We start from the raw sequence: 25,365 nt of genomic DNA on the forward strand, positions 1-25,365 counted from the left end.
ACCCAGAAATGTCTTTTCTTTTTGACCAAAAATATTTCCTTTGCTCTAACAAGGACTTTACTTTCCCTGCAGACTTTGCCTGAGTTATTGTCACTGTGCCCAAAATGAGGCAGCTGTGGACATTTTACTTGTCTTTTTTTTTTTCTGTGTTTTTTTTTTTTTTCCTAAAGGTAAAAAGAAACACTGGTGTCTTGAAAAACACAAAAAATACACTGAGCCCTGAAACGGGACAGAAAAAGAGATTTGTAATTCACATAGAGAGAAAAGATTTTGGAGAGTCAAGAGTGTGTGGCTGGCAAATAGATCTCTGTGTACCCAATACAAAACAGAGAGTACAGCATGTTTTTGAAGACATGTGATAATTTTGACTAATTATGTCTATATATGGAAATTAATTCAGCTTTCAGTTTTGAAATGAAGTAACTTTTTTTAAAAGTTCTGATCTATTCAAAGCAAGTCTGAAGTACAGAGTTAACAATATGATTTTCAACAATACCATAAAATTATTTCACTCTTATTTCTGAGCAAAAGTTTTTAAACCAAGAGGATATTCTCAACTATTTATTCAATTTTGATAATAGCAGATCTGGTGAAAGCAGAAAACAGATATTTCTTTTGTGAAATATTTGCCTTTTTTTTTTTAATGGGCTCCCACCCTGGGGCTGAACTAATGAAAAATAATGATAAATCTTAGAGAATTAGATGAACAAGGATTTCTGCACTGCTGTCACAAGGTGGGTTGCCATGTGTTAAGCTCCACGCTTCTGCAACTAAACCACTATTGTCTCCTGAGCAAGGTTGTTTAAAGCTCACTTCAAAAAGTCATCATCACTTTGAAGTCACAGTAGGAACATCAGTTTAGCATATCCTACAAGCAAAGCCTCCTGCATGTGGTAGATTGCCTCTCACAGGCCCTGCAGAGGGATGATCCAGGCTGAATCCTAATATATTAACTGTTTAGGTGCACGCCTTGATTTCCTGTAAGAGCTGCAGAAAACGGAGGCGAATCTTATGGTTTCTGGCCAGGGTGGGGAGGCCAGGGACTGGGCTCATCGTGGGAGGGCCATGAACAGTGACTGAGGGTGATGCAATATTCGACAGAGCAGCACAGTCAGAGTCACAGAATATCCCGAGGCCACACAGACCCCCAAGGAGCATCGAGTCCGAACTCTGGCCCTGCACAGGACAACACCAGGAATGCTCTCTGTACCAGAGAGCATTGTCCAGATGCTCCTTGAATCCTTTCCTTTTCCCACATGCTGGGCCTCCTTGAGCAACAGCAATAATATCTCTCAAGAACACACTTTTGGAGAGCTCTTGTGAGATTAAAGAAGTGCTGAACCAGGGTCAAGGCAGCCGTGCATCTTTAGCGCTGCCTCTAGTGACAGGAATCCCAAATCCTTGCAAAGGCTCCTCAGCATTTCTCCCCTGCTAGCACTGTGTTGTGGCAGAGGTGCTCACAGCCAAAAGCAATGGAATCGAGAGAATGCTTTAGGCTGGAAGGGGCTTTTAAAGGTCAGCTATTCCAAGCCCCCGCAATGAGCATTTGCAACTAGACCAAGTCGCTCAGTGCTGTGCCAAATGCAAAACTCCTCCTTCTGTAACATCCCCTGCTCCAGGTGTGCTTATATTCTGCATTTCCAGTTTGAACCCTTGACTAAAGATGCTGTTCCCCACCTCTGAAGGCACAGCACATTAAATAATGTAGCTGTCAATCACCCTTGAAAGAGATTCATTATTTTTGAGCTCTAAACCAACCCTTAGAATTTAACACTTTTCTGAATAGGAGAAAAAAAAAAGTCCTCTTTATCTGTGTGCCATTGCTTTGTGCAAGAGCAGGACCCAATTTTGAGACAGGACTGGCTGCTGGTGAGCTCAGAGGAACCCCTCTGCTTTTACTGGGGTTGCTTTAGCCTCTAATTACATTTTGCTGTGCATAGCTGTCTCGGGGGTCCCTACTGCTGTGTCACAAAGAGGTTTAATGGATGGGCTGGGTGAGTTTTCCTTTTGTTTGTAGAGACTCAGTTGCTGAATACACAAGACCAGCAGGACATCTCCAACCAGAAGGTCACCAGAAGCTAATGTAGGAAGAGGTTATTTTATCCTGGTGGGATGAGCTCTCTGCCAGGACAAACAAGAACTAAATTCAAATGTTTGCTGTGAATCAACTGTGTTGGGAGGCCAGGTCCCAGCTTTGTGCCCTAGCCATAGACTGAATGACATTTTAAGGATGCTCTGACCCAGAACTCTGTCACTGAGGAACTTGCTGTCAGCAGTGGTATAAAAGAGCTTCCACTTTGACAAGTCAGTCCCTTCCATCAAGAAGAGGTTTTGTCAGATAGCTCCTGGTGGGCTGGAATGACTGACTCCATCTGACAGGCAGGAACCAAGGCGTATGGGTATTAAACCACCATCCTGAGCTCGTGCAAGGCTGTGGCAGACTCAGGTTGAAATTGTACCTTGTCTGCAGGTCCAGGCACCTCCCTCTCCCTCTAGCAACAATTCTTTTCATACTAACCACAGAAGTATTCCTTTTCCAGCAGCAATTTAGAGATGGTAGCAACGCCTCTCCCCTATCCACCCACCCCCTTTCCCCCAGCCCCTTGCCAAATCTGCCTGCTCAGTGCTGAGCAGCACAGGGTGGATCTCAAACACTGCCGCTCTCGAGAGCGCTGTGAAAACAGAAGGATAATTGCCAAGAGTTGCCTTATAAGAAGGATCCTGTGCTTCCTACGGCTCAGTTCCTTGCTTTTAACCCCATGTGCTTTGCCTGTGAGGGCTGTGACATTTCCCAGATATTGGATGCTGCTGCCCTGCTCCACGGTAGGTCAGGCACATGGGAGACAAGCACAGCTGGGAATTCACTGTGCCCCGCAGGAGATGATAACCCCAGGTAATGAAACACAGTCAAATTGTTTTTCCTGCCCAAATCTCAGTCTCCTGCTGCAGGAAACTCAGCAGATTCTGCATAAACACACTATCTAATGCCCCAAATAATAGTAGATACAAAATTTCTTTAGGCATTTCCATCCTATGGTGCTTCAAGTGACCCTGATATCATATTGCTAAATAAATGACATTAACAGATGAATATCACGTGGCTGGGCAGTCAGCTGCAGCTTGCAGGTGGCAGGGTTTGTTTGGGATATGTCCATGCATTTTCCATGGCTGGAGGCAGGACAGAGGCTGCACAAGAGCACCCAGGGGTGTTGGGTCTGGATAACAAGATTCTGGGCAGTGTCTGGGGCTAATGCTACACCTAGGATGGAGATGACAGTGGGGACAGCCTGAATGGGGGAATACTGGGGGCTAGGAGAGCAGCAGCCCCATGCCCTTCATCCCCCAGGATGTGTCAAGAGTGCATCACATTCACAGACAAAAACCTCTTGACTCTCAGTGAAGAGAGCCTGACTCCAGCCCACAGTGCAAAATTAACCTTTCCTCTTGTCTGTTGAAAGCTGAGGCTGAGTTAATCAGTAGCAGACAGGCTGATTGACTGCCACTCCTCTGCTAAATTAATGCAGTGGGGTCACATCAGTGCCACCCCACTGTCTCCCAGAGATGGCATCTTGGCAATGCCTTAAATGCAGACACACAACTGTGAAGAAAAGGAAGGTGCTGTTACCACACAGGGCATTTACACTTGTGCATTGCAATGTGAAAGTGGAAAGACAAGAGAAAATAGCTACTGCTCTTCCTACTGATATTTTGTTGGCTGTTCTGCTCTTGGCATCTTGCAGTATGTGCCTCTGAAGCTGCTAATTTTGCTCCTAGGAAAGCTCCCCTCCCCGTGCCTGTGCTGCAGTGAGCCTGTGCACTGCTCGATGGAGGCACAGCTTTTACATTAACATTTTGCATGTTCTCAGTGCTAGGAGAAGCAGTCAGGAGGAAAAAAAAAATATCCAGGCAACATCTTGATCTGTGTTTTACAGATGAAGTCAGAGCCATGTATTGGGATTAAAAAAAAAAAAAAAAAAAAAGCCAAGTGGGTATTTTTGAAAAGATGCTTCTGCCACAGGCTTAAAGAATAGGGAACAACATCCACCCATGATCAAAATGAAGAGTACTTGACTTATGGCAGATCTCTTCCTGGCTGCAGTGAGAGCTTTCTCTTGCATGCTTTTAGCAGCTGAATCCTCACTGTCTTTTTAAGAGGCAGCATCCCTTTCCATTTAAATTGCTCATCTACCATGTCACTCTGTAAGATGTGCTGATGTACGAAGCACAGAAGGACCCCTGAGCAGCCTGAAGAGCTCCTCTCCTTGCTGCAGCTGAATGTCAAATTGCTTAGAGAGGGAGAAAGTGCTGGCAAAAATTCAGCGTGGCTTAGGCTTTGCTTCCTGAAGACGGAGGAGCAGAAATTTTTCTGAAAGCAGACCTAAGGGTCAGGTGTGGGGACAGGTTTAAGCATCCAGTTTCAGAGTCGTTAAGGAGGAAAAAACGAAAGAAAAGAGCTTATGAGCACAGGCTAGGCATAGTTTGTGAAGCAGGAATGTGCTCTAAGGTAAGCCAAGGACCTCTAATGCTCTTGAAGTAGTTTTGCCTACAGAAGCACATCAGCATGGAAAAGAGTCAGGTCATGCCACACACCACAGCCATGCTTATATTATAGGGGACAACATAAAACCCTCAAAGCGCAGTGCCCTGTGACTGCCACGAGTCCAAAGTGATGGCCCATCCGTGGGCTCAGGAGACAGCTCTGCCACAGGTCTCCTTGTCAGGCTGACACTGACAGCAGCCCTGTGTGTGTACAGAGCCCTTGGTGTTCTGAGCAGGAGGTCAAAAGATGTCATTCTGGACCTTAGATTGAACACAGCCACACTGAGAAACCTTTAAAGGTTTTTGATCTGGCAAATAATTTCACCAGCATTTTCCTTGCTGGCCAGATGTGTTTCTGCAGTAGCCATGCAAGGTGCCTTTCCTGCACCGTGTTTGCTCACTTGCTTTTCATGGACTTGCTCTCTGCATGTATTCCTTGATGCTCTGCGTGCATTGAGACATCCTTCTGGTCTATCTCTCAGAGGCATAAATCCTTTTCCTCCAAGGGGAATGTAAGCTAAGCCACTTTAGCTTGTCGTCTTGAGGATCCTGTTATCCTGTCAGGTTATTCTGGCTCCCAAAAAGTGGAGTGGAAAATTAATCACTGACATCAGATTAAATGTTCTAGAGGAGGTGCAAGGAGCAAAGCTTCTTGGAAAATGTGGTCTGTAATTAAAGATTGCAAGGTACAATGGGTCAGTTTTAGTTAGAGCAGCTTAGTAGCCAAGTAGGAGATGCAAATTGCACCATCCCCACACTTTGCAAATGCAAATGAACACTTTTGGTGTTGGTGTATCTCTAGAAGGTTGTTAGAGCTCTGTGAACTGAAACTAAAGAGTTAAAGAGAATCATTAAGGCATTTTCTCCCCTGTCTGAGCCTAGCTCTGTTCTTCTCTTTCTTGTTATTTAGTATTTATTGCAGTTTTCTCATTCTTATTTTATTTGCCGTGGCATGTTTTGCGATGAGGCGCCAGGGATGTCAGCTCGATTTTTAGCCTTTTCCCAGCACATTCATTAAACTGTGACAGGTGATTTTCCCTTCTGTTTGGGTTCTGCCCTTGCACTCCTCACCCTGGGAGCCGACAGCATCGTTGTAATTCAGGGGATGGTCCAACAGCCACTCCTCATACGTTTGCTCTCATGTGCTCTGCCTCTGTGGGAGCACGCGCACCAGGCCCTCTGCTGTCTTTTGGAATAACTTTTAATATACACTGATTATGGTGGAGGAGGTGGGGGATCTGTTCTGGGAGTGGTAACCCAGTGTTGGGTGAAGTTCCATGGCTCCTGAGAGAATCCATTTCTGTAGCTGGCTGGAAAATGCAGGAAAGATTATCCCTTAACTTGGCACTTGGCAAAGGGGAAAAAAGTTGCAAACCAAGAATCATGGTTAATGGTTGGACTTGATGATCTTAGGGGTCTTTTTCAGCCTTAATGATTTCATGATTATGTGGTGCAAGAAGTTCTACTTCTGCCAAGGATCTGTGTGTGAGGAGATTTGTGCATTTGACCCTTTCACAGAAGCAGCATGCCCAGGACTCAGAAATACAGAAGTGGCATTGCACAGAGCCCTCAGTATCAGCTACCCAGGGTTCAGTAACAACAGCTCTGTTCAGGGCTTGTATGATATCATGTACTGTTCAGTAGCAGATTTTGCATTCATCTTCATCTCTTTTGTGTCTTGCTGCCTGCCTCCAGCACTCATTTTTCACAGGAGCTACAGCACAAGGTGTCTGTCATGGCTGTTTGCTTGGAGGAACAAGGTAGTCAGGTGACTTCAGCGTGAGATTTTGAAAGCTGCTCACATTTGGCTCAATTTTTGCTCATATTTGGCTCAAATAAAGTCACAGTGAAGGTCATGGGAGATTTTTCATTGGTTCCAGAAGAAACTGAGCTCACTTTTGCTGTCCTTGGGAACAAGAGGGTCCCACCCTGATCTGAAGAACTTGCTTCTCAAATTCACTGACATGATGTGTGTTATGTCCATGATGTGCCTCACCCACAAGGGTTTGGTGCCATAGATGATCTATCTTCACAATGTTACAGCCCCTGGGTCTACTACTGTTTCCTCATTAAATTAAAAAAGACTGGATTTTTTTGGTTTTTCTTGGTTTTTTGGGATTTTTTTTAAAGAAAGGGTGGCCACCTTCACATTTTTGTTTCATGCAGTGTGGCTGACATTTCAGAGAATCGGAGAAGGTTTTGGGTCCATCCAGTTCCACTCCCTGCCAGGGACACCTTCCACTAAACCAGGTTGCTCAAAGCTCCGTCCAACCTGGCCTTGGACATGCCCAGGGGTGGGGTGTCAACAACTCTAAGCAAACTGTGCCAGTCCCTCACCACAGCCCCAGTGAAGAATTTCTTCCATATATATTTAGTCTAAATTTCTCCTTTTTCAGTTTAAATCCATTATTCCTTTTTCTATCACTATGATATTATTACCCAAAACTACTTGCTTGGTTTAAACTAAACCTTCAAAATTGCTCTAGGACAGAACTGGGATCAGGCCTGAGCTTGGGCTGACTCCGTAACTCATCAATGTTTGGAAAAAGCAGAGCTGATCCATAGGTCCAAGTTCATTTAAAGCCTTTGTAACCACATCAAAATTTTCACTTTCTCTTCTATTTCACTCTTCAGTGTCAAGGCCAGGAACCAAGTGATCTGTCCTTCTGCCCTGGGCAGTGAATATGCAGTGTCAGAATCCTGCCTATGGATTTTATTCCTCTTGTGGAGAAGGGGGTCATTGTACCAAGAGCCACAGTTCAGACCATGCTTTCAAGATAGCACCAGCACAGCCTGAATTGGTCTGTATTGTTGGGTTTTGCATCAAACCATTGAGTTATTAATGTATTGGGATTTCTGCCTCCCTCATTGCAGTCAACAAATACGTGGTCCGGGTTTTTACTGGTGAAGTCAGCGGCAGTGGAACAGATGCAGATGTCTTCATTAATATCTTCGGTGAGAAAGGAGACACAGGTATTCAAATGCAAATAATTTCCTAAAATATTTCCTCCTGCTCTGCAGGCCTGTGATCTGAACAACACACACACACACACATACACAGAGAGGCAATCTGGCAAATGCAGAATTATTTGGCTGAGTGAAAAGCACAACAAATGGTGGCATTAGCTCTGGGGGCCCTCACATCCACAGCCCCTGGAAGGTGTATCTGCAATGCAGCAGTTGTGGCTGGGTGTGGGCATGATTCAAGTTACCTGACGTTAAAAAAAGCAGACTCTGGGAAAACACAGCACAAACCACCAGCAGAAAGCAGTGGAGAAAGTGCCAACCCACTGAAGGGTAAATACACCAATATGTATTTACAGGGAATGCAGTGGGAGCTGTGTGTCTCATTTTCCAGGTACTTGGATGGATAATGACAACTCTTGTCTGTGGCAAAGGTGGTGGCTGAGCCTGCTCGGCCACTTGTAAAAATAATTTAATCAAGGTTTATATTAGTTGGGTTTGAATAGCTTTTTAAAAAAAATTGTAATTATTTTTAAATGTAGACTGTGATGCAACAGTGGTCTGGAAACTTTAATTTAATTTTAAAAAAATTAAAATTGAATAATATTAAAAGATGTGCCCAAACCAAGCTCTCTGGGCCATGAAGAGAAGTGGGCGGAGATTCCTGGAGATTCCTGTAACCAGGGAACAAATATTCTCTTGCTTCTATACTGCACCTATCATGTCAAATTCAAATGATACGATGTGTGCCAAGTGTCCTTGAACAGATTATAAAATCTGGTGGATAGGGCTTATCCTTGATTAATCCTCCAGAGTTTTACAGGGGGATTCATCTGATCTCACTGAAGACATCCCAAAGTGGGAGTCTGAATCTTACCTGGGTCTCCAGGCATTCTGTCATATCCACACAGAGAAATAACGCCCCTAGGGAATGACTCATCCTCTCTAAGGTAAGAGGGATGAGTTGCCCACTGACCTCTCTCTCTGCACTGGAGCCTTGGGTGGGTTTCATCCCACTCACAGCATCACACAGGCTGCAAACTAGGGCACAGCTTTAATACTTTTCATAAAGGCAAACCCCTGTGAGATCAGGAAAAAGCCAACAGCCCTGGCTGAGTCCTAATTTGAAATTAAATCCTTCCTCTTGGATACAGAAAATAATTCTGTGTCCTGAAATGTCAGAATCTGCAGCTTGTGACCAAAGCTTTCCTTGAACAGTTTGGAGATTTTCAAAGACAGTAAAAATAAAAGGGAAATGTGGTGATATGAAAAAAAATATTTAAGAGCCATCTGGATATATATTTCTAAAAGCTCTGAGAGCTGCAAGTAACTATGACATTAGAGTGGAAATCCTGGTCTTTTGTGTGCTTGAGAAAAGGCACTTTTTTATTAGAATAGAAAGTCCTCTGCCTTTGCCTTGAATCCTGGGTGCAGAGAGCTGATACCTAGGGAATATTTGATTCAGTCAGTGGTGACTTTCTGACATTCCTAAATATTTCTTCACTTACAAATATGCATGTGCCAGCAACCCTTTCCTTCTTAGAGTTATTATTTATTACTTATTTTTTGGGTTTGTTTTGTTTTTGTTTTTGCTTTTGCTTTTGTTTTTGTTTTGTTGTAGGGCTATGTTTGTTTGTTTGTTTGTTTTGCTTTTATTTTTACTTTTTCTTTGCCCATTCAGGTGTGAGGAAACTGGACAATGACAAAGACAACTTTGAAAAAGGAGCAGAAGACAAGTTCACGCTTGATGCTCCAAATCTGGGAAAATTAAGAAAAATTAATATCGGGCATAATAACAAGGGTGGCTCTGCTGGCTGGTTCCTTGCAAAGGTTAGTTACTCCTGAGACTTTCAACATAAGCATCTCATGGGAGCAAAATATCTCACCCTCTCAGTGGTCTGGTAGCAAGAGATTTAAGGATAATTGCTGGTGATACAGGTTACTGAGAAGGACACAAATCATTTCATTCCCTTGACTTAACTCATTACCATGACCATAAAAATACCAGAATCCAAGAGTTATCTGTTGGATCTGTTCACAGTGAAAATTTGCAGACTCATAGCTTGCCCAAATTTCAGTGATTTATCATTGGCTCAGCAAAAGAGATATGCTTGCCACGAAGACCCTATTCTTCCACTTTCCTGCTCATTTTAATCTCCTGCTATGGGGTAGGAAGGTATTACAGCTTTTAGTGTAATGATTGAAGGAATATTTTAAAAGGGGAAATCTGTGACTCTTCTCTGGTCTCATTTTCTTTCCTCTGCTGATGTAGTTTAACACAGCTGGCTTTAATCCACAGAAGACCTGACCCCATATTTGTAAATCCTCAATAACAGGATAGTTCAATGTAATACAAATGCAAATATTAGCACATGCTTCTCCACCACCACACAATGCAGGAAAAGTTACAATGTTGTCAGCCCATGAAAAATGTGGAAATGAAAAACAGAGGAGTTGTGCTCAATGTCATAAATAGTGGTGGGCAAAAACCACAGAACCTCATTCTCACATCACAGGTGTAATGAGATAATTTTTAATGAGCTTGGTGAGGTTGCTCAAGTCCCAAAACCTGCTGTAGTGACTACTTGCAGCCAACACACCAACCCTATATTCTGCCACAAGCCTGCAGGATATTTGCAATTAAGTAAAATGCAGCTTTGGCCTTGCAAATTCAGATGGAAGGCTGGAGAACGGAGCTAAAATAGCTCAGTTGTTGTCTACTGGTTTTAGATGGTTTTTTTTGTGCAGTTTGGTTCATTATCTGGACACTCCAGTGTTGTCACTCCAGGATGGACCTGTTCTCATGTTTCTTGTATTTTCAGAGTGGCTTCTACTCAGAGATGGTTTTTCACCTCTAAATGTAAGAATAAACCCACTGAAAGGAACCCAAAGACATCAGCTGGTAGAGAGGCATTGGAGTGTTGGTATTTCTCCCAAACCTTTTCTATTTTAGTCTCTAGCACTCCAGCTCTCTCATGCTGGCAATCCCAGCCCTGGCAGACTCTGCTGTCTGTGTCTGTGGAGGTACAACAGGACTCAGGAGTGCTACAGGCAACAGCACGGTGTGGGATGAATGATAGGAAGGGAAGCTTTGTTTCCCTAAGAATAGTTTCATAAATTTATCAGAAAGGACAAATTTCAGATTCTCCCTCATTGTTGAGAAAAGTGTCAAGAGCTTTCCATCCATAATAGTGATGTTTTCTTTTCCCTTCTGAGACATAACCCACGCAGAGGACTAGAGATTTTGATTTCTTCTCTTCTGGCCAAAATTCGTGAATACTTTTCTCTGCTGGTTTAAAATACTACAGTAAATGTATGGCAGGATTCAGGAGTCCAGCAGAAGATATTGGTAAAAAACACCTCAACAGGAGGTGCCAAAAACTAGTCTAATATTAAAGGGGAATATTGTTCCCCTGCTTGTTTCAGCAAAATATCACAGAATTCTAGAACAGTCTGGTTTGACAGGGACCTTAAAGATTCTCCAGTCCCATCCCCTGCCATGGGCAGGGACACTTTCCACTAGCCCAGGGTACTCCAAGCCCCATCCAACCTGGCCTTGAATATTCCCAGGGATCCAGGGGCAGCCCCAGCTGCTCTGGGCACCCTGTGCCAGGGCCTGCCCACCCTCCCAGCCAGCAATTCCTGGTTCCCAATATCCCATCTGTGCCTGCCCTCTGGCAGTGGCAGCCACTGCCTGTGTGCTGTCCCTGCATGCCTTGTCCCCAGTCCCTCTGCAGCTCTCCTGGAGCCCCTTGAGGCCCTGGCAGGGGCTCTGAGCTCTCCCTGGAGCCTTCTCTTGTGCAGCTGCACAGCCCCAGCTGTGCCAGGCTGGCTCCAGAGCAGAGGGGCTCCAGCCCTGGCAGCAGCTCCGGGGCCTGCTCTGGGCTGGCTCCAGCAGCTCCACGTCCTTGTGCTGTTGGAGCCAGGGCTGGGGCAGCTCTGCAGGTGGGGTCTCAGCTGAGCCCAGGGCCAGAGGGGCAGAATCCCCCCTGCCCTGCTGCCCACGCTGGGGATCAGCCCAGGGCAGGGGGGTTCAGGCTGGGGCAGGTCCAGCTCTCACCCACAGCACCCCCAGCTCCTTCTCCCAGGGCTGCTCTTGATCCATTGTCTGTCCAGCCTGTCATTGGATTGCCCTAACCCAGGTGCAGGACCTTGCACTTGGCCTTGTTAAACCTCATGATATTTGCACAGCTCCACCTCACTGTGGTCCAAGAGCCAAATCCTTCCAAATTAGAAACTGTTTCCAGCCACAGGGTTTTAACAGCAGTCCCTTTGCAATGGTTCCACCCTGGAGTAACTGACTGGGATCTAGTGATAGTACTGTGTCACACAAGCTCATCTGATGGTCTGGATTTGCCCTGAAATTCCTAGGCATTATTTTATAACAAGGTTCTAAAGCAGAGAGAGAACACAGCCTGTTGCCAAAGCAGAACAAAGAGCTGTCGTTCAGCTGATGGAGAAGAGTAGCCAGCAACAAGCTCTGGAGAGAAGGAAGACAGGCCAGGCCAGCTGGTCTTGATAGCAGAGACATCTGGTCTCATACACCGCAAGAGATGCAGAGTGGGTTCACTGGAAAAAAAAAGAAGCAAAAGAAAAAAGCTGGGTTTTTACTCACTGATTGTCTGAAATTCTATCCGTGCTAATTAGGGAGTGGAGTGGGATTTGCTTGAGTATTGAACATGTTAAATACAAGTAAGAGTGTGTACATAAAGCTTCTGCTCTTCTGCCACCCTGTTGTGTAAAACCTTTGCTTTTCCCGTGCTATTCTCCAACGTGGTGTCTCTTTTCTCCTAGGTGATCATTGAGGACATTGGCAATAAATGTGTGTACCAATTCCCAGTTGGACGCTGGTTCGCTTTAGACGAAGATGATGGGAAAATACAGAGGGACATTCTAGTTGGGGGCACTGAAGCCACAGGTAAAATCATGGCCTGAATCCGGGGTGGGAAATGAGAAATTAAGGTCTCTCAGGGAGACCTGCAGTGAAGCATCTGCTGGTGGGTGATGGGCTGTTTTGTGTGAGGGTTCCTGAACTGCCAGCACATTTCCCAGCTTTGTGTCTCACCTGTGAAGCTGTGCAGGACCTGCAGGCTGGTTTATCACCTGGTGTACCTGGATAAGGGGCTGGCGGGCAGGGAATCAAAGTTGCAGCTTATACCTTCAGCAAATTGCTCACCAGCACTCAAACAAAGTTTTTGTTATTTCCGAAAGCACAAAGCAGTGAATATTGTAGTTCAGTTTCTTGACTGGGGAGCTAAACATCCTTTTACAAAACAAGTAACACAGTGCTGAGCCCTAAATCAGTCTTTTTTATTATCCAACATGTTTAAAGAAAAGACAAACAAAGTTTATGTCTCTGTTAAAAGAAACCTGGATGTAAAGTCCATAAAAGAACCTGTCACGAGGCAGGAGATTATTTGGATAGTGTTCTGCCTGTATTTATTTAATAGCATGAAGGCAAACACTGTGATGATGCATGTAACAATGGTTCTTTACTTCCTTGTGTGGTCTTCAGCATCTGCAGTCCTCGTATTTCCCCCTGTATGTGCATGAGGAAAGTGGTCTGGGTGCAGATCCCTCACTGCAGGATGCTTGTTAGGGAAAATCAAGGGAAGAAAATGGAAAGAAATGTAATTCAATCCCAAAAAGCCTCCTTTGTCTTTTACCACTCATGACTGTGTATTTTGTTTTCCTGCTCTCTGGGGTTTTGTTGAAGACACACCAACAGTAAAGCATGCTTGAGTACTTTTTAATGTAAATTTCAAAGGGAGGATTACTTGTAAGAGAGTGAGTTCTGACTTTTTTTGCTTCATCCCAGGTGCCTATTGAAATTCCTGTCTGATTTAATAAAAAGCTTGGCTTAGGTCTCAACTATTTTTTACAAGCTCCTATAGTGTTTAGGTGTGTTTTTGATGCCATGAGATAAGTTTAAGATGTGCTTTTCTGTGAGGTAAGGCTTGTGGGAAGAAGTGTTTTCATTCTTAGACCAATAGTTGGAGATAGAAAAGAAAAACCCCAAGGACACTTTAATGTAAATAAGTTTCTTTCCAGAAATATTTTTCTTTCTTCCAGCTGGGCTGATACCTCTCCCAAACCTTGTTTTGCTGAGATCCATGACTGTGGAGGTCCTGATGCTTCAGCAGCATGATAGGCTAAGAGAAAAATAAACCCAAAGTTTTCAGAGTTTTGTGATATTGCAGATTTTGCCACCACTGTTTAAAGCCACATTTCTCCCCCTCTCTGATATATTTGGTGTTTGGTATTTCTCAAAATCAAACTACTTACTTGCCAATTAAATTTTTTTACCTTTCTTCACCTAATCAGCACCACAGAGTGATTTTTTTTTTTTTTTTTTTTTTTTTTTTTTTTTGCATTGGGTCATACAACAGGGAGCTTGTCACCCCAGGCCTATTTCTCTTGGGCAGTCTGAAGGTAGATGTGTATTTCTCAGAGTTATGTGTGGGACAAAAACAAATGAGACATTGCACTGTGTGTAAGTCAGAAGCTAAAAGAGACCAGTGGGAAATCAATAAAATCTCCAGCATAAATCCAGTCAAAACCATAACTCTCAGACTCTTTTCCTCCCTTCTTTTTTCCCTAACCAAATTTCTGATTCCTCCAGGCATTGTGTACAACGTGGCTGTAGTGACCGGAGATATCAGAGGAGCTGGCACCAACTCCAAGATCCACGTAATCCTCCACGGCTCCAAAGGCTTAAAGAACAGTGGGAAGATTTTCTTGGAAGGAGGTGAATTTGAGCGTGCCAGGACGGATCTCTTCAACGTGGAGATAGCTGCCCTCCTCAGCCCTCTCAGCAGAGTCACCATTGGGCATGATAATTGTGGTGTCAGCTCTGGCTGGTTTTGTGAGAAGGTGAGACTTAATTATCATGAACTGATGGAATCATTCCGTTTGGAAGGGACCTCTGAGGTCAGGGAGTGCTACCACTGGGCCAACACTGCCAGGAGTTTTGTCTGCAGGCAGCTGTCAGACCTCCTCCCCATTCATAACCTGACCCCGACAACCCAGACCAGTTTAAAAATAAATAAATAAGTCTGCTTTTGTTTGGAAGGCAATATCCCCGGTTTAACAACTCAATATTATACATCACACACGAGAGCAACTGATTGCCTCAAAGGCACGTTAGATGCATAAGTCAATCACTCGCTAATTGGGTTGATTGCCCCTCTGCTGTCACAAAGACAGAGATTATTGTTTGCTCAGCTCCAAAAGCACCTTCAGATGTTTGCCCAAGGGGCCAGACAGAAATGCAGCCTTGGATTGTGCTGAGCGTTTCAAAGTTATCATCTGTGCTCAGACTGCCCTCAAGTTTCTAGATGCTGCTCTAGAGGTTCAGAAATAATAGTAAAAAAACAAACAAACAAACAAACAACAATAAAAAACCCACAAACAAAAAAAAAAACAAACCAAACCAAAACAAAACAAACCAAAAAAAAAAAAACCAAAACCCTATAGAAAGTGGTTGACCACAGCTGCTACTGGGAGGCAGTGGAGAAATACACAAAGTTGTTTCCCAAAAACATATTTATTTGAGAAGAATTCTTCACAGCAGTGGGAGAAGATAATGGAAAATTCTTCTAAGTTTAGCACATGGTGTGTGATCCCTCTATTCGTGGGTAATGTTTGGTTTTGTACCATCCAGTGCTTAGTACACATGCCAGAGATTAATGTGGCCTTGTGTTAACTCCCTGCATCTGTGACTAATAAGTTTTGTGCCAGCTAACGCTTCCATGTTTGCTTCCAGCAGTGATTAATATGTTCTGGTAGATATCTTAGTTTTGAGAACAGAGATGGAGTGCCAGAGCAGAGAGTGATAAAGAGAAGTACATCACAACCTGGACACATATTTGAGATACTCTCCAGGAAAGAAGATTCACCAGAAGATCCAGGACTAGAAGGGAATTTTGAGGAATGGGATGTTCCCAAATGACCAATAAAATCCCCCAAAGACCCCTACTCATATCCAAGTAACTTCATGGGAATAATAAGCATATATTCATGCATACAGGAAGTTAAATTAATATGTGATAGAAATGTGACAAATATGTATTAGTTTAATGTGTGGTCTGTTTGGTTGCTGCTCATGCTTTGAGGTGAAATTCCCATGCATCCAGCATTGTTAAGAAAGTAATTTTGTCTTTCCAACCCAGCAAATTGGTTGGAGAGTTTATTTCCCAGCTTTTGGTGACAACACTAGATCATGTACAAGGTCATCAGGAGGGTGGAGAGGAAGGCAGATGCCTACCCTGAAGCTATGAGGAAATTCAGTTTTCCTGGCAAGCAAAATCAGCTTAGGATGGATATATTTGAAGGCTTTTTGTAGCCTGTGCTTTCTGCAGAGCCCCGCCGTGCACTGGCATGGTGCAGGGCCTGTGCTGCACCCTGACACGACGCTGACTGCTGCAGCCCCCCTGCCTGCTCCCATTCCCTTCCCCTCCTGGTGTTCCACCTCCTCCTGGTTGACCCATTGTGATGTCCTGCTGCAAAAATGGGAATAACAGAACAGATGAGTCGTAGCTGTACTCCACACTGGGATTTGCGCAACGAGTCTGGTTCATATTGGTCCAAAAAAATTGATTTTGAGAGCAGGACCAAGATCTCCAGCTCTGTCTTTGTTTTGTTTGTTTAAGTTTTCAGTGCCAAGGCTCTGTGGGCCGCCAGTAGCAGAATGTTCAAGCTCATTGTCCCGATCTCTTTTCCCAGGTGGTGGTTTACTGCCCGTTCACCGGGATTGAGCAAACCTTCCCGTGTGGGAAGTGGCTGGATGAAGATGAAGGGGATGGTCTGATAGAGCGGGAACTCTACGAAATGGTTTCCCTGCGCCAGAAAAGGCTGAAAAGTAGGTGCAAGTGTCCAGGAGCCTCCTGTGACCATCACCCCTCCTCCCACAAGCCACATGCCCCTGAGTGTCACCTGAGTGACATGGGTATAGCCAGGGTCAAGGAGAGGTTCGAGTGGATTCAGTCACTCAGTCACAGAATGGTTTGGGTTTGGAAGGGACATTTAAAGGTCATCTAATTTCAACCCCCTTACCATGGGCAGGGACACCTTCCACTGTCCCAGGGTGCTCCAAGCCCCATCCAACATGGCCTTGGGCACTGGCAGGGATCATGGGGCCTGCCCACCCTCCCAGCCAGCAATTCCTGGTTCCCAATATCCCATCTGTGCCTGCCCTCTGGCAGTGGCAGCCACTGCCTGTGTGCTGTCCCTGCATGCCTTGTCCCCAGTCCCTCTGCAGCTCTCCTGGAGCCCCTTGAGGCCCTGGCAGGGGCTCTGAGCTCTCCCTGGAGCCTTCTCTTGTGCAGCTGCACAGCCCCAGCTGTGCCAGGCTGGCTCCAGAGCAGAGGGGCTCCAGCCCTGGCAGCAGCTCCGTGGCCTCCTCTGGGCTGGCTCCAGCAGCTCCACGTCCTTGTGATGGTGGGGCATGGGTTTCAGCTTTGAAAATACTGCTTATGAGGAGTATAAAACTGAACTCCTATAATATTTTGAAGAATTATACTAATTTCCTTAAGGTCCACTGGGTTTAGGCCTGCCTCAGACATCATCTTACCTTTGCAGAAAAGCCAGGCTACATTGCTTATCACTACACAAGCAAAGCTTTCTTATTACAGATGGGAACAAAAAATACAACAAGGAGACAAACCGTGGTGGGGGAGGGAAGGGAGAATGGGAAGTAAAACAAAACTCTTCCTTGTTGACTTCACCTCTTTTTATTCCTGACCCTAGAGAAATAACAGGTCTTAGCCCTGTCCAGCTGGCAGGTGCGTGCTGGATGCGGAGCATTTTCCCTAGAGGGAGGCAGTGGCACACGTTTGCTGGGAGGAGCTGCTCCGTGCTGTGCTGTATGGGCACGTTCATCCATCCCCACACGCTCCAGCTCCAGCCTGGTTCTGCACCAAGCCAAAAAATATCGCTGCTGCCCAGCCCGTGCCGGTGTGCCCATGTGTAAACAGAATATTTTAATTAGGATAATAGACACGGTTTAATCCGAGAGTGCTTCGGGTGGGCTCCTGCTTAAACAGCAGTTCATTTGAATAAGCTTTATCTAAATGTTAGTCAGCGTTGTAACCACATTGCACCTCCGACTCAGTCCATTTAGCTAAAGCATCTGCAACCTTTAACCCCCTATTATCAGCTCTGATTGTTATTGACAGGCTAATTCCCTCACCACTGCATTGCAGGAGATAGACAGAGAGCATTAGCCTTGAGAAATCTGTGACCTTTAGCTGCCAGATTATAGAAGTGTAAGACTCGGAGTTAGAAAAGACCTATTATGTCATCTCGCCTATCTCCCTGTGCACACAGGACTGTCCCTTTCTGCAGAGATGATCAAAGCTGGCTTCAACCTCACTTGGGGTATCCATGGTGAAACGTCTCCCAGCACAGCATCCAAAAGCTGCTCCCGCAGCAGATTGCAGCTCCATATGTAGCTTGTATTTATTCTGTGGGTTTTTATTCCCTCCTCCCCTTATCTTGAATATTATCCTGGAAACTGTTGTGCCAGGTCTTGTCCTCCCTGGTGTTTGTGCCCCGGGGAATATTTGCCCTGGCTCTGAGGACTTCCAAAGTGCCTGGATACCTCAGTGTGAAGGGATGAGAACCCAGGGGATGCTCCCAGCAAGACCTGGGAGGATGAACATGGGTGTTTGGGGGAATGCCTGGCCTTCTCCAGCAGCCTCAGCCCTAGCTCAGCCACATCTCCCCTGTGTGGTTTCTCCCTGACAGCCCTCTATCAGCATTTAATCCTGCTACAAGGTCCCATTTCCCGCTCCATGCGTGCTTCACTCCCCCTTTCCCTCAGCAAGAGGTCAGGGAGGCCAAACCAGACAGATGAGAGCAGTCTTTGGTGTCTGAGTTGCACTTGCAGCTTTCCCCAGGGAGAACAGGCTTCTCCATCACATGCCATCCACAGATCTTGCTTCATTTCTGCTCAGCTAAAACTTGCTGGTGCTTTTCAAAGAGGAGTGGTCATAAACATTTTGTGTATCATTAAAACAAGGGCAAAACTTTTTCTGAGAGATCCCTCTTCCCCTCACTTTTTTTTTGTTCAGTAGTTCTTGTCTCTTTTTTATACAGTCAAACACTGAGTAGACCAGTAAAAATCTAATTTATATGCATGCCATCATATTTTTATATTCCATTCTGGGCTCTGAAGGTCAAGCTGTGCTAGTGTGGGCTCGGGTGTACCGATAGGGTTAGCAATTCTCTCATTAGGATTTGTTAATAATTCAGCTGATGTCTGAGTGAGGAAAGAAGGCTGTTCCCTCTCCTGTGGGTGCAGCAAGGCCTGCAGAAGCGACACACACTATGGTCAATAAAGTATGCAGATGAGGGGCTCTTTAGAGGAAATAATGTCACCCTTATATCTGCAACAATATTCTGGTATGAAAAACTATGTAAAGCTGCTGCAGGTGGACTGGTCTTAGCCATGAAAATGTTGGATGAAGACTTGAGATAAAAATCTTACAGATTGGTCACAATCTTAGGGTATGTCATGTAGTATAAAAAAAAGCGTTAACTGAAGTCGTGTCAAATTTAGGCATTTAAATAATTCAAAACCTTTTGGAAAATATCTTTACGCTGAATAAAGATATTGTACTTCTGAGTGTGTTTGTCCCACATGGTGCAGCCTCACTGAGGTTGCACCTGAGTGGGCTTTGAGACAGCCTGTTCTGCAAGAAGCATTTTTGGGATAATTAGTCCAGTCTTGGGATGCTCATTATCTCAGGATGAGGTGATAGCACATCTGTGTCCCATTCCTCCTTGTTCCAGACACAGATCCAGCAAATTTTTAGGAGATACCTGGAGCTGCATTGCACCATGCACAAGTAACTGGAGACTCCTTCTCACTGATAAAAGGAAAGATGAATATTCCCCTGAACTTATGGTCTTTGAAGCTTGAGTTGTATGCATTTGACAAGTGAACTGAAACTACAGGGTTGGGTCATACCCCTGCATTACCCTGTTAGTAGAGTATAACGAGAATATGGTTCACCTGAAAAGAGGTTGTTTATGTTTTTCTCATTTTCTTTTACATGAAATCACAGAATTATGTTTCCAATCTCATTCCTGCACGTCCTGCAGCAGCTGAAAATGTTTGTGCAGAAAAGGATGAAAGGTCTTTGTCTTTCTTCATTCTACCCTCTCTGCCTACCAGGGGAAACAGTGATAATTATGTTTTTCACCAGATAACCTATAAAAATTAATTTTTAAAACAAGTCTCTTTAACCTTTCTTTCTAGAAAACCCTTGGTCTCTGTGGATCTGGACAAGTGACATTAAAAATGCAGGAACAGATGCCACCATCTTCTTCCAGATTTATGGAGACAAAGGAAAGTCAGATGAGATGAAGCTAGACAACAACTCAGACAACTTTGAAACTGGACAGACTGACAAATTCATGGTATGAATCTTGTGGAAGTGGTAGTTTTGGCTTGGTATTGTTTTCCAGGGTTTTAGCTTCAATCCCAGGCAGGAAATCATCAGTATGAGATTTTTACTCCATTAGATCCTTCTAAAGTTTAGGTGAAGTCAGTCCATTTGGTGGTGATGCAAATTATTTACTTGTCTATGGATATACTTGTCTTCCCAAAACAGGGAACAGCCTGGTACTTTTGACTTCTCTATTATTTAGCTCTTAGATGCTCAGAGGTGCCCTCTGTGTGTGTGCTTTGCTGACTCACCAAAATGGATGTTGCACCTTTTTTACCCATTTACAGATAGAGCTTCCTGATCTCGGCAACTTTTATAAGCTTCGGATATGGCACGAGAAAAGAAACCCCTTTGCTGGCTGGCATCTGAATAAGGTGAGGGGACAGAAAGGGAAGGTAGACCTGGAAAGCCAGGCTGGTGGCAGAGCTCTGCAGTGCCAGTCCTGGGTCACTGTGTTCTCCAGCTGGCGGCTGAGCTTGATGTGCATTGCTCTGTGGTGCCTGCCTTGTCAGAGGACAAGATAAAATGGTCTAAAGTTGCACCAGGAAAGGATTACATTGAACATCAGGAAAAAGCCCTCCATGGAAAGGGTTGTCCAGCCCTGGAAGAGCTGCACAGGGCAGTGGTGGAGTCCCCATCCCTGGAGGGATTTAAAAGCCGTGTGGATGTGGCACCTGGGGACAGGGGTCCATGTTGGCCTTGGCAGTGCTTGGGAAATGGTTGGACTTGATGATTCTGGAGGGCTTTTCCAAGCCAAATAATTGTGTGGTTTTGTGTGTGTGGGGGAAATGACAGCAACGGTGAGAGGCAGCTCCCAGCAGCCCAGATTGGTGGAGAAAATCCCACTTTCCCACCCTTCCCATGTCAGACAGCTGGTGTACTCATCTCACTGCTATCAGGGGTTTCTTCCTTGCTCTTCCATATTCTTAGACACCACTAGTGTATAGAAAGGCAAACCCACTCCTTCTTGGCTTAATTACAGTGCCCATGACAAAAAACCTGATTCCAGCAGAGATTGCACAGTGTAGCATTCCCTGCCCTGAAGTGCTGACAGCCCTTTGATGGGGGCTGAACTCCAGCAGGCAGGAGGAGGCCACGGAGACTGTTCAGAGGAGAGCAGCCCTGTGCTGTGTGGGAGGTGACAAGGGTGACCAGCTTGATCTTCGCTCACATGTCCTTTGCTCTACGAGCACTGATTACAGTGCTGTCACCCCTTACCTGGATTGTCTGGACAGAAATTCCACCTCTAAGCTTTACCCCTGGTCCTCCTGAGCAGCTTGGATGGCACTCTCTGTGCTTAAAAAAACGCACACTTTGCTCTGCATCTGTAAATAAGTGTGTTGATAAATCAGAGTTTACCACTTGGAGCTTTTTCTTGGGCTCCTCTAATGTGCTTTGACTTGTCCTGCTCTCCTGCATTGTTGTGGAGCTATGAAATCATCCACTGCCAACACTCATCTCCAGGGGTAGGATGGCATCAAGTGCTGCTATTGTCACCACATGGTGGGAGAAGTTGTCTGGCTGGGGTCTTTTATGACAAAAAAATTGCTGGTCAGACTTTGGGCTGCTGCAATCATCCCTATTAGTTTGTTCACAGATGATGAGCAAGAATGTTTGTGTCTTCCACAGCTGTATATTTCCCTCTGGTATCTTATTTGCCTGCAGAAAAATTATGTTCAGGAAGGACAAGAGGTAACAGAATGTGTCTAGGATTCCCTTTTGGTCAAACTGTCTAAGTAAACCTGGTTAAGATGCATGAAATGAATTTATGTTCTTATGGTTGGACTCATTTTAGGCCTTTTTCAACCTAAATGATTCTATGATTCTATGACTTTAGGAAAATAATCTATCCATATATACCCATTCTGATGTTTTCTGGATGGATCAGGCTCATGGCACCTGAATCCCATCACTTGTGCACCCATTATAGCATCTAGGAAATTAGATTAAAGCTGAATGATGCTTTGTTCCAGTCCTCCCACATTTCATGCCTGGTTTGCTTCATGTTGGGTCAGGCTTCCATTCTCTACCACAGGAACCCAGAACAGCCACACTGGTCAGGCCAAAAGTCCCTCAAGCCCAACATCCTCTCTCTTGTGTCACATAAGGCCGTGCTTTTAGAAGTGTATGAAAAAAGACAAACATTTATGATACTTCCTCCTATCATTCTTTCAGGTTTTGACTATTTCCAGTTGGACACTTAATTCCTAAACTGATCTACCAAACAGAAAGCATTGAGCAGGTTTATTTTTCCAGTTATTGGTTTGAAGTTTCCAGCCTCTCCTTGAACATTTATACTTTCAGCAACCTTAATAGCTTTTGGCAAAAACTTCACAGGCTGATTGTGTCTTTTTTTTTTTTTTTTTTTTTTTTTTTTTTTTGCTTAGAACTTTGTTCCACAGGTGTCATTTGATGCCCTATATTTCTTGAGGCAGAAGACAGAACATCTGATCCCTTGATCCCTCTCTGCCTTCTCCATTGTCACCTGTGATTTTACAGACCTTTCTCATACCCTTGCTTTACACACTTCAACAGACAACTGCAGAGAACCACCTTATTTGCTCATTCCTCCTTTGGGAGCTAATGCCGATCTTTTTTCAGGGTTCCTGCAATTTTTTGGTTTTTTTTTTTCTTTTTTTTCCTCAATGCATTGATTCTCATCAGCAAGAACCCATAGCACAAGCCCCATCCCCGATTTGTTCCTTGGGGTTGTAGAGTGGCACATGATCAGCCATTTGCAGAGCTGCAGAATCCCTCCAAAGTTCCTCAGTGCTATGGAATGATTGGAGAAAGGAGGAATGAAGAGCCATCAGCTGTGACAGACTTTGCTCCATGCATCACTACAGTGCACCAGCTGGACAGTCTCGTTATTAATGTGTTTTATTTCACTGCTGCTACCTAATCTTGCCTCCCTGGCAAAAAACCTGTCAGGATCTTGTTGCTTTTTTTGCCTTTAAGCCTCTGAACTCATGCGGTGTTTTGGTTTAATGAAGGTAACTCTGCTGAAAACGCTGACAAAAGAAAAATACTCATTCAACTGCGGCCGCTGGCTAGATATAAATGAAGAGGACAATGAGATCGTGCGGGAGCTCCCCGCCGAGGGACCTCTGGTGACTGAAGTCATGCCAGGTGAGAGCCACGGGCTCTGTGCAAAGGCTTGCTTAGGACCTGAATAGAAAGAAACCCTTTTTGTGTGAGAGATGCACAGGCAGACTGATGCAATTCAATTAACTTCTCTTTCTGGCACTTTCTCTCTGCAGTATTTTCTGTGTGCATCATTAGCTGCATGAAGCTTGAGAAATCCCAGCCTTTTATTAATTATTTTCTTTTTTTTTTGGGAGCAGATTTCTCTGTGGTGGGAAATGGAAGAGATCTGGCCACAGCACAATTGTTTCCAGGGCTTGGGTTTTTTTTAAACCTGTGATTTTTTTTTTCCAGTCTCCCTTAAAATGTGAAATGCAAGGTTTGAGGAATATTCATGGAAAGCAAGCTTAGCTGAAATGCAATCTAAAATTTGACAATCGTATTTTGGGCTTTGAAGTTTTCTTTAGTTATATGCAAATTCGTGCAGCTGTATGTATAAATATATAGTAAGTTGCACAGCACAATGGTGTGTGCATATGCATCTCTCAGTATGTATGAGCAATCCAAACTATTTATTCATTTAATTGAACTGGAGATTTAATTAAGGAAAGCTGCAGAACTTTGCCCTGGCTTCCTGGAGTGGCCACTTCTGCCTTGACCTTGTGTCACAAGAATTAAATGTACTTAGAGGGAGAATTTAGGAGAGCAGAACATCTCAAGGCAGCCAGTGGGATTTTTCATCTTTCCACCAAAGCACCCACACTCTGTAGACCTTGAGTCCCTCGTTTTCTGAAATTTCTGGTTCTGATATTGGTACTCTGCATGCAGTGGAGCAGTTTCTCAGAAGAGGAAGAGTAATTGTAATTGCAGATGTTATTAAAATGTAAATAAACCTGGTTTTGAAATGTATTTTTAATCAGCTGTGGAGAGGGCAGCTTGAATCCTCACTCAGGCACTTTCCTGTGTGGAGAATTTGTGCTGAGCAGAGGTGAGATGCAGCATGTCCATGTTGGGCTTGCAGGAGGATTTTGGAGGGAGGGTGGGAGCACTGCTTCTTCTCCCTTCTCCAAGCTAGAGAAAAGGGTTTCTCTATCAAAAGTTAGTCTGTGGGCTGGCTCCTTGTTGTGATATTTCTTTCTGGAAATCCCTCACCCAATGGGATGGGAGGGCAGAGAGGAGGGCATGGTCAGGGGAGGAAGGTGGCAGATCAAAATCCACCCAGCAAAACCATATGATGACCCTGAAGGTGAAAAGCAGGCAAAACAATCCAGCCTCCTGCATAAAGTTTGGACCCTTATAGGGATGATCTTGGTGGTCTTTTCCAGCCTTTATAATGTGATGATTTTATGATTCTATGATTATAACCATCCCAAAGGGATGGGGCCAGCTGGGCCTGTCTTGTCCCACAAATCCAACATGAACAGCCTATTCCTCAGGTCTCTGAGCACTTGTCCCTTCCTAAATCTTCTTATCTACCTGCCAGGACCCTGGATGCTGGAAATGTTGTTTTCCCCACGCACATTGCAAGGTTCCTCACCCCCAGAGCCATCTTGGGAAGGCAGTAGGGGAGGTAGCAGGACAGGGACACTCCACTGCATGACGTTTTTCTTGAAAGGACCAGGATTTTTATGTCCTTGTTTGGAGGACTTTCATGGGTTCTCTCAATGCTTCAGGCCTTTCTATTTTAGCTTTCCCCTCCCCCCCCACCTTTTCCTAGCGGTAACGTGGAAGCGTACAAGTCAACACACCAGCTGAAGTACCAACTGGAAGCAGTACGAACACCTAAAGTTAATTACAACCCCGTCAGAGGCGCGGTAAATTTAAAAAACGGCGATTAATGGCGTTTCTGGGATTGTTCCTGTAACTTGTGCCTCCCCAGTGATCAAATACCGCGTGACGGTGTGCACGGGCACGGTGAGCGGCAGCGGCACGGATGCCAACGTCTTCGTCTGCCTCATCGGCGACCAGGGGGACACGGGCGAGCGCGTCCTCTACAACTGCATCAACACCGTCAATAAATTTGAAAAGGGCAATGTAAGTTCGTACAGCGGCGCCTCAACACGAGGTTCTTGAAGCGTGCTGTGAATTTATAAATTAATTTTTTGGGTTTTTTTGGTTGTTTTTTTTGTTTTGTTTTGTTTTGTTTTGTTTTTTGTTTTTTTTTTTTTTTTGTGTGTGTGTGTGTGTGTTTGTAAACTCATGGTTTCCTCGCCAGTTTGGGCTAGGGAAGCTGGGAGAAATAAATAATTTCTCAGCAATAATCTTGTCAACGGAGCATCGTAACAGGTTGCAGCTGGAGGGAGGCCTGGGTCAGGGACAGTGTGCC

At 44.7% G+C, this 25,365-nt stretch overlaps 1 protein-coding gene across 1 annotated transcript in view; it reads left to right on the forward strand.

The window, feature by feature from the left end:
• LOC137464842 (lipoxygenase homology domain-containing protein 1-like) overlaps nt 1–25,112 on the forward strand; it is a 58,339-nt gene extending 33,227 nt beyond the window's left edge. Inside the window, exons 6-14 of the mRNA XM_068176395.1 lie at nt 7,414–7,512; nt 9,185–9,333; nt 12,298–12,421; nt 14,126–14,376; nt 16,228–16,363; nt 19,766–19,926; nt 20,243–20,329; nt 22,949–23,084; nt 24,919–25,112. Of these exons, the coding sequence (XP_068032496.1) occupies nt 7,414–7,512; nt 9,185–9,333; nt 12,298–12,421; nt 14,126–14,376; nt 16,228–16,363; nt 19,766–19,926; nt 20,243–20,329; nt 22,949–23,084; nt 24,919–25,112 (1,337 nt within the window). The remainder of the gene's footprint in view (nt 1–7,413; nt 7,513–9,184; nt 9,334–12,297; nt 12,422–14,125; nt 14,377–16,227; nt 16,364–19,765; nt 19,927–20,242; nt 20,330–22,948; nt 23,085–24,918) is intronic.
• The last annotated feature ends 253 nt before the right edge of the window (nt 25,113–25,365 follow it).

The sequence above is a fragment of the Anomalospiza imberbis genome, chromosome Z (genome assembly GCF_031753505.1).
Source record: "Anomalospiza imberbis isolate Cuckoo-Finch-1a 21T00152 chromosome Z, ASM3175350v1, whole genome shotgun sequence".
NCBI classification, from domain to species: Eukaryota; Metazoa; Chordata; class Aves; order Passeriformes; family Viduidae; genus Anomalospiza; species Anomalospiza imberbis.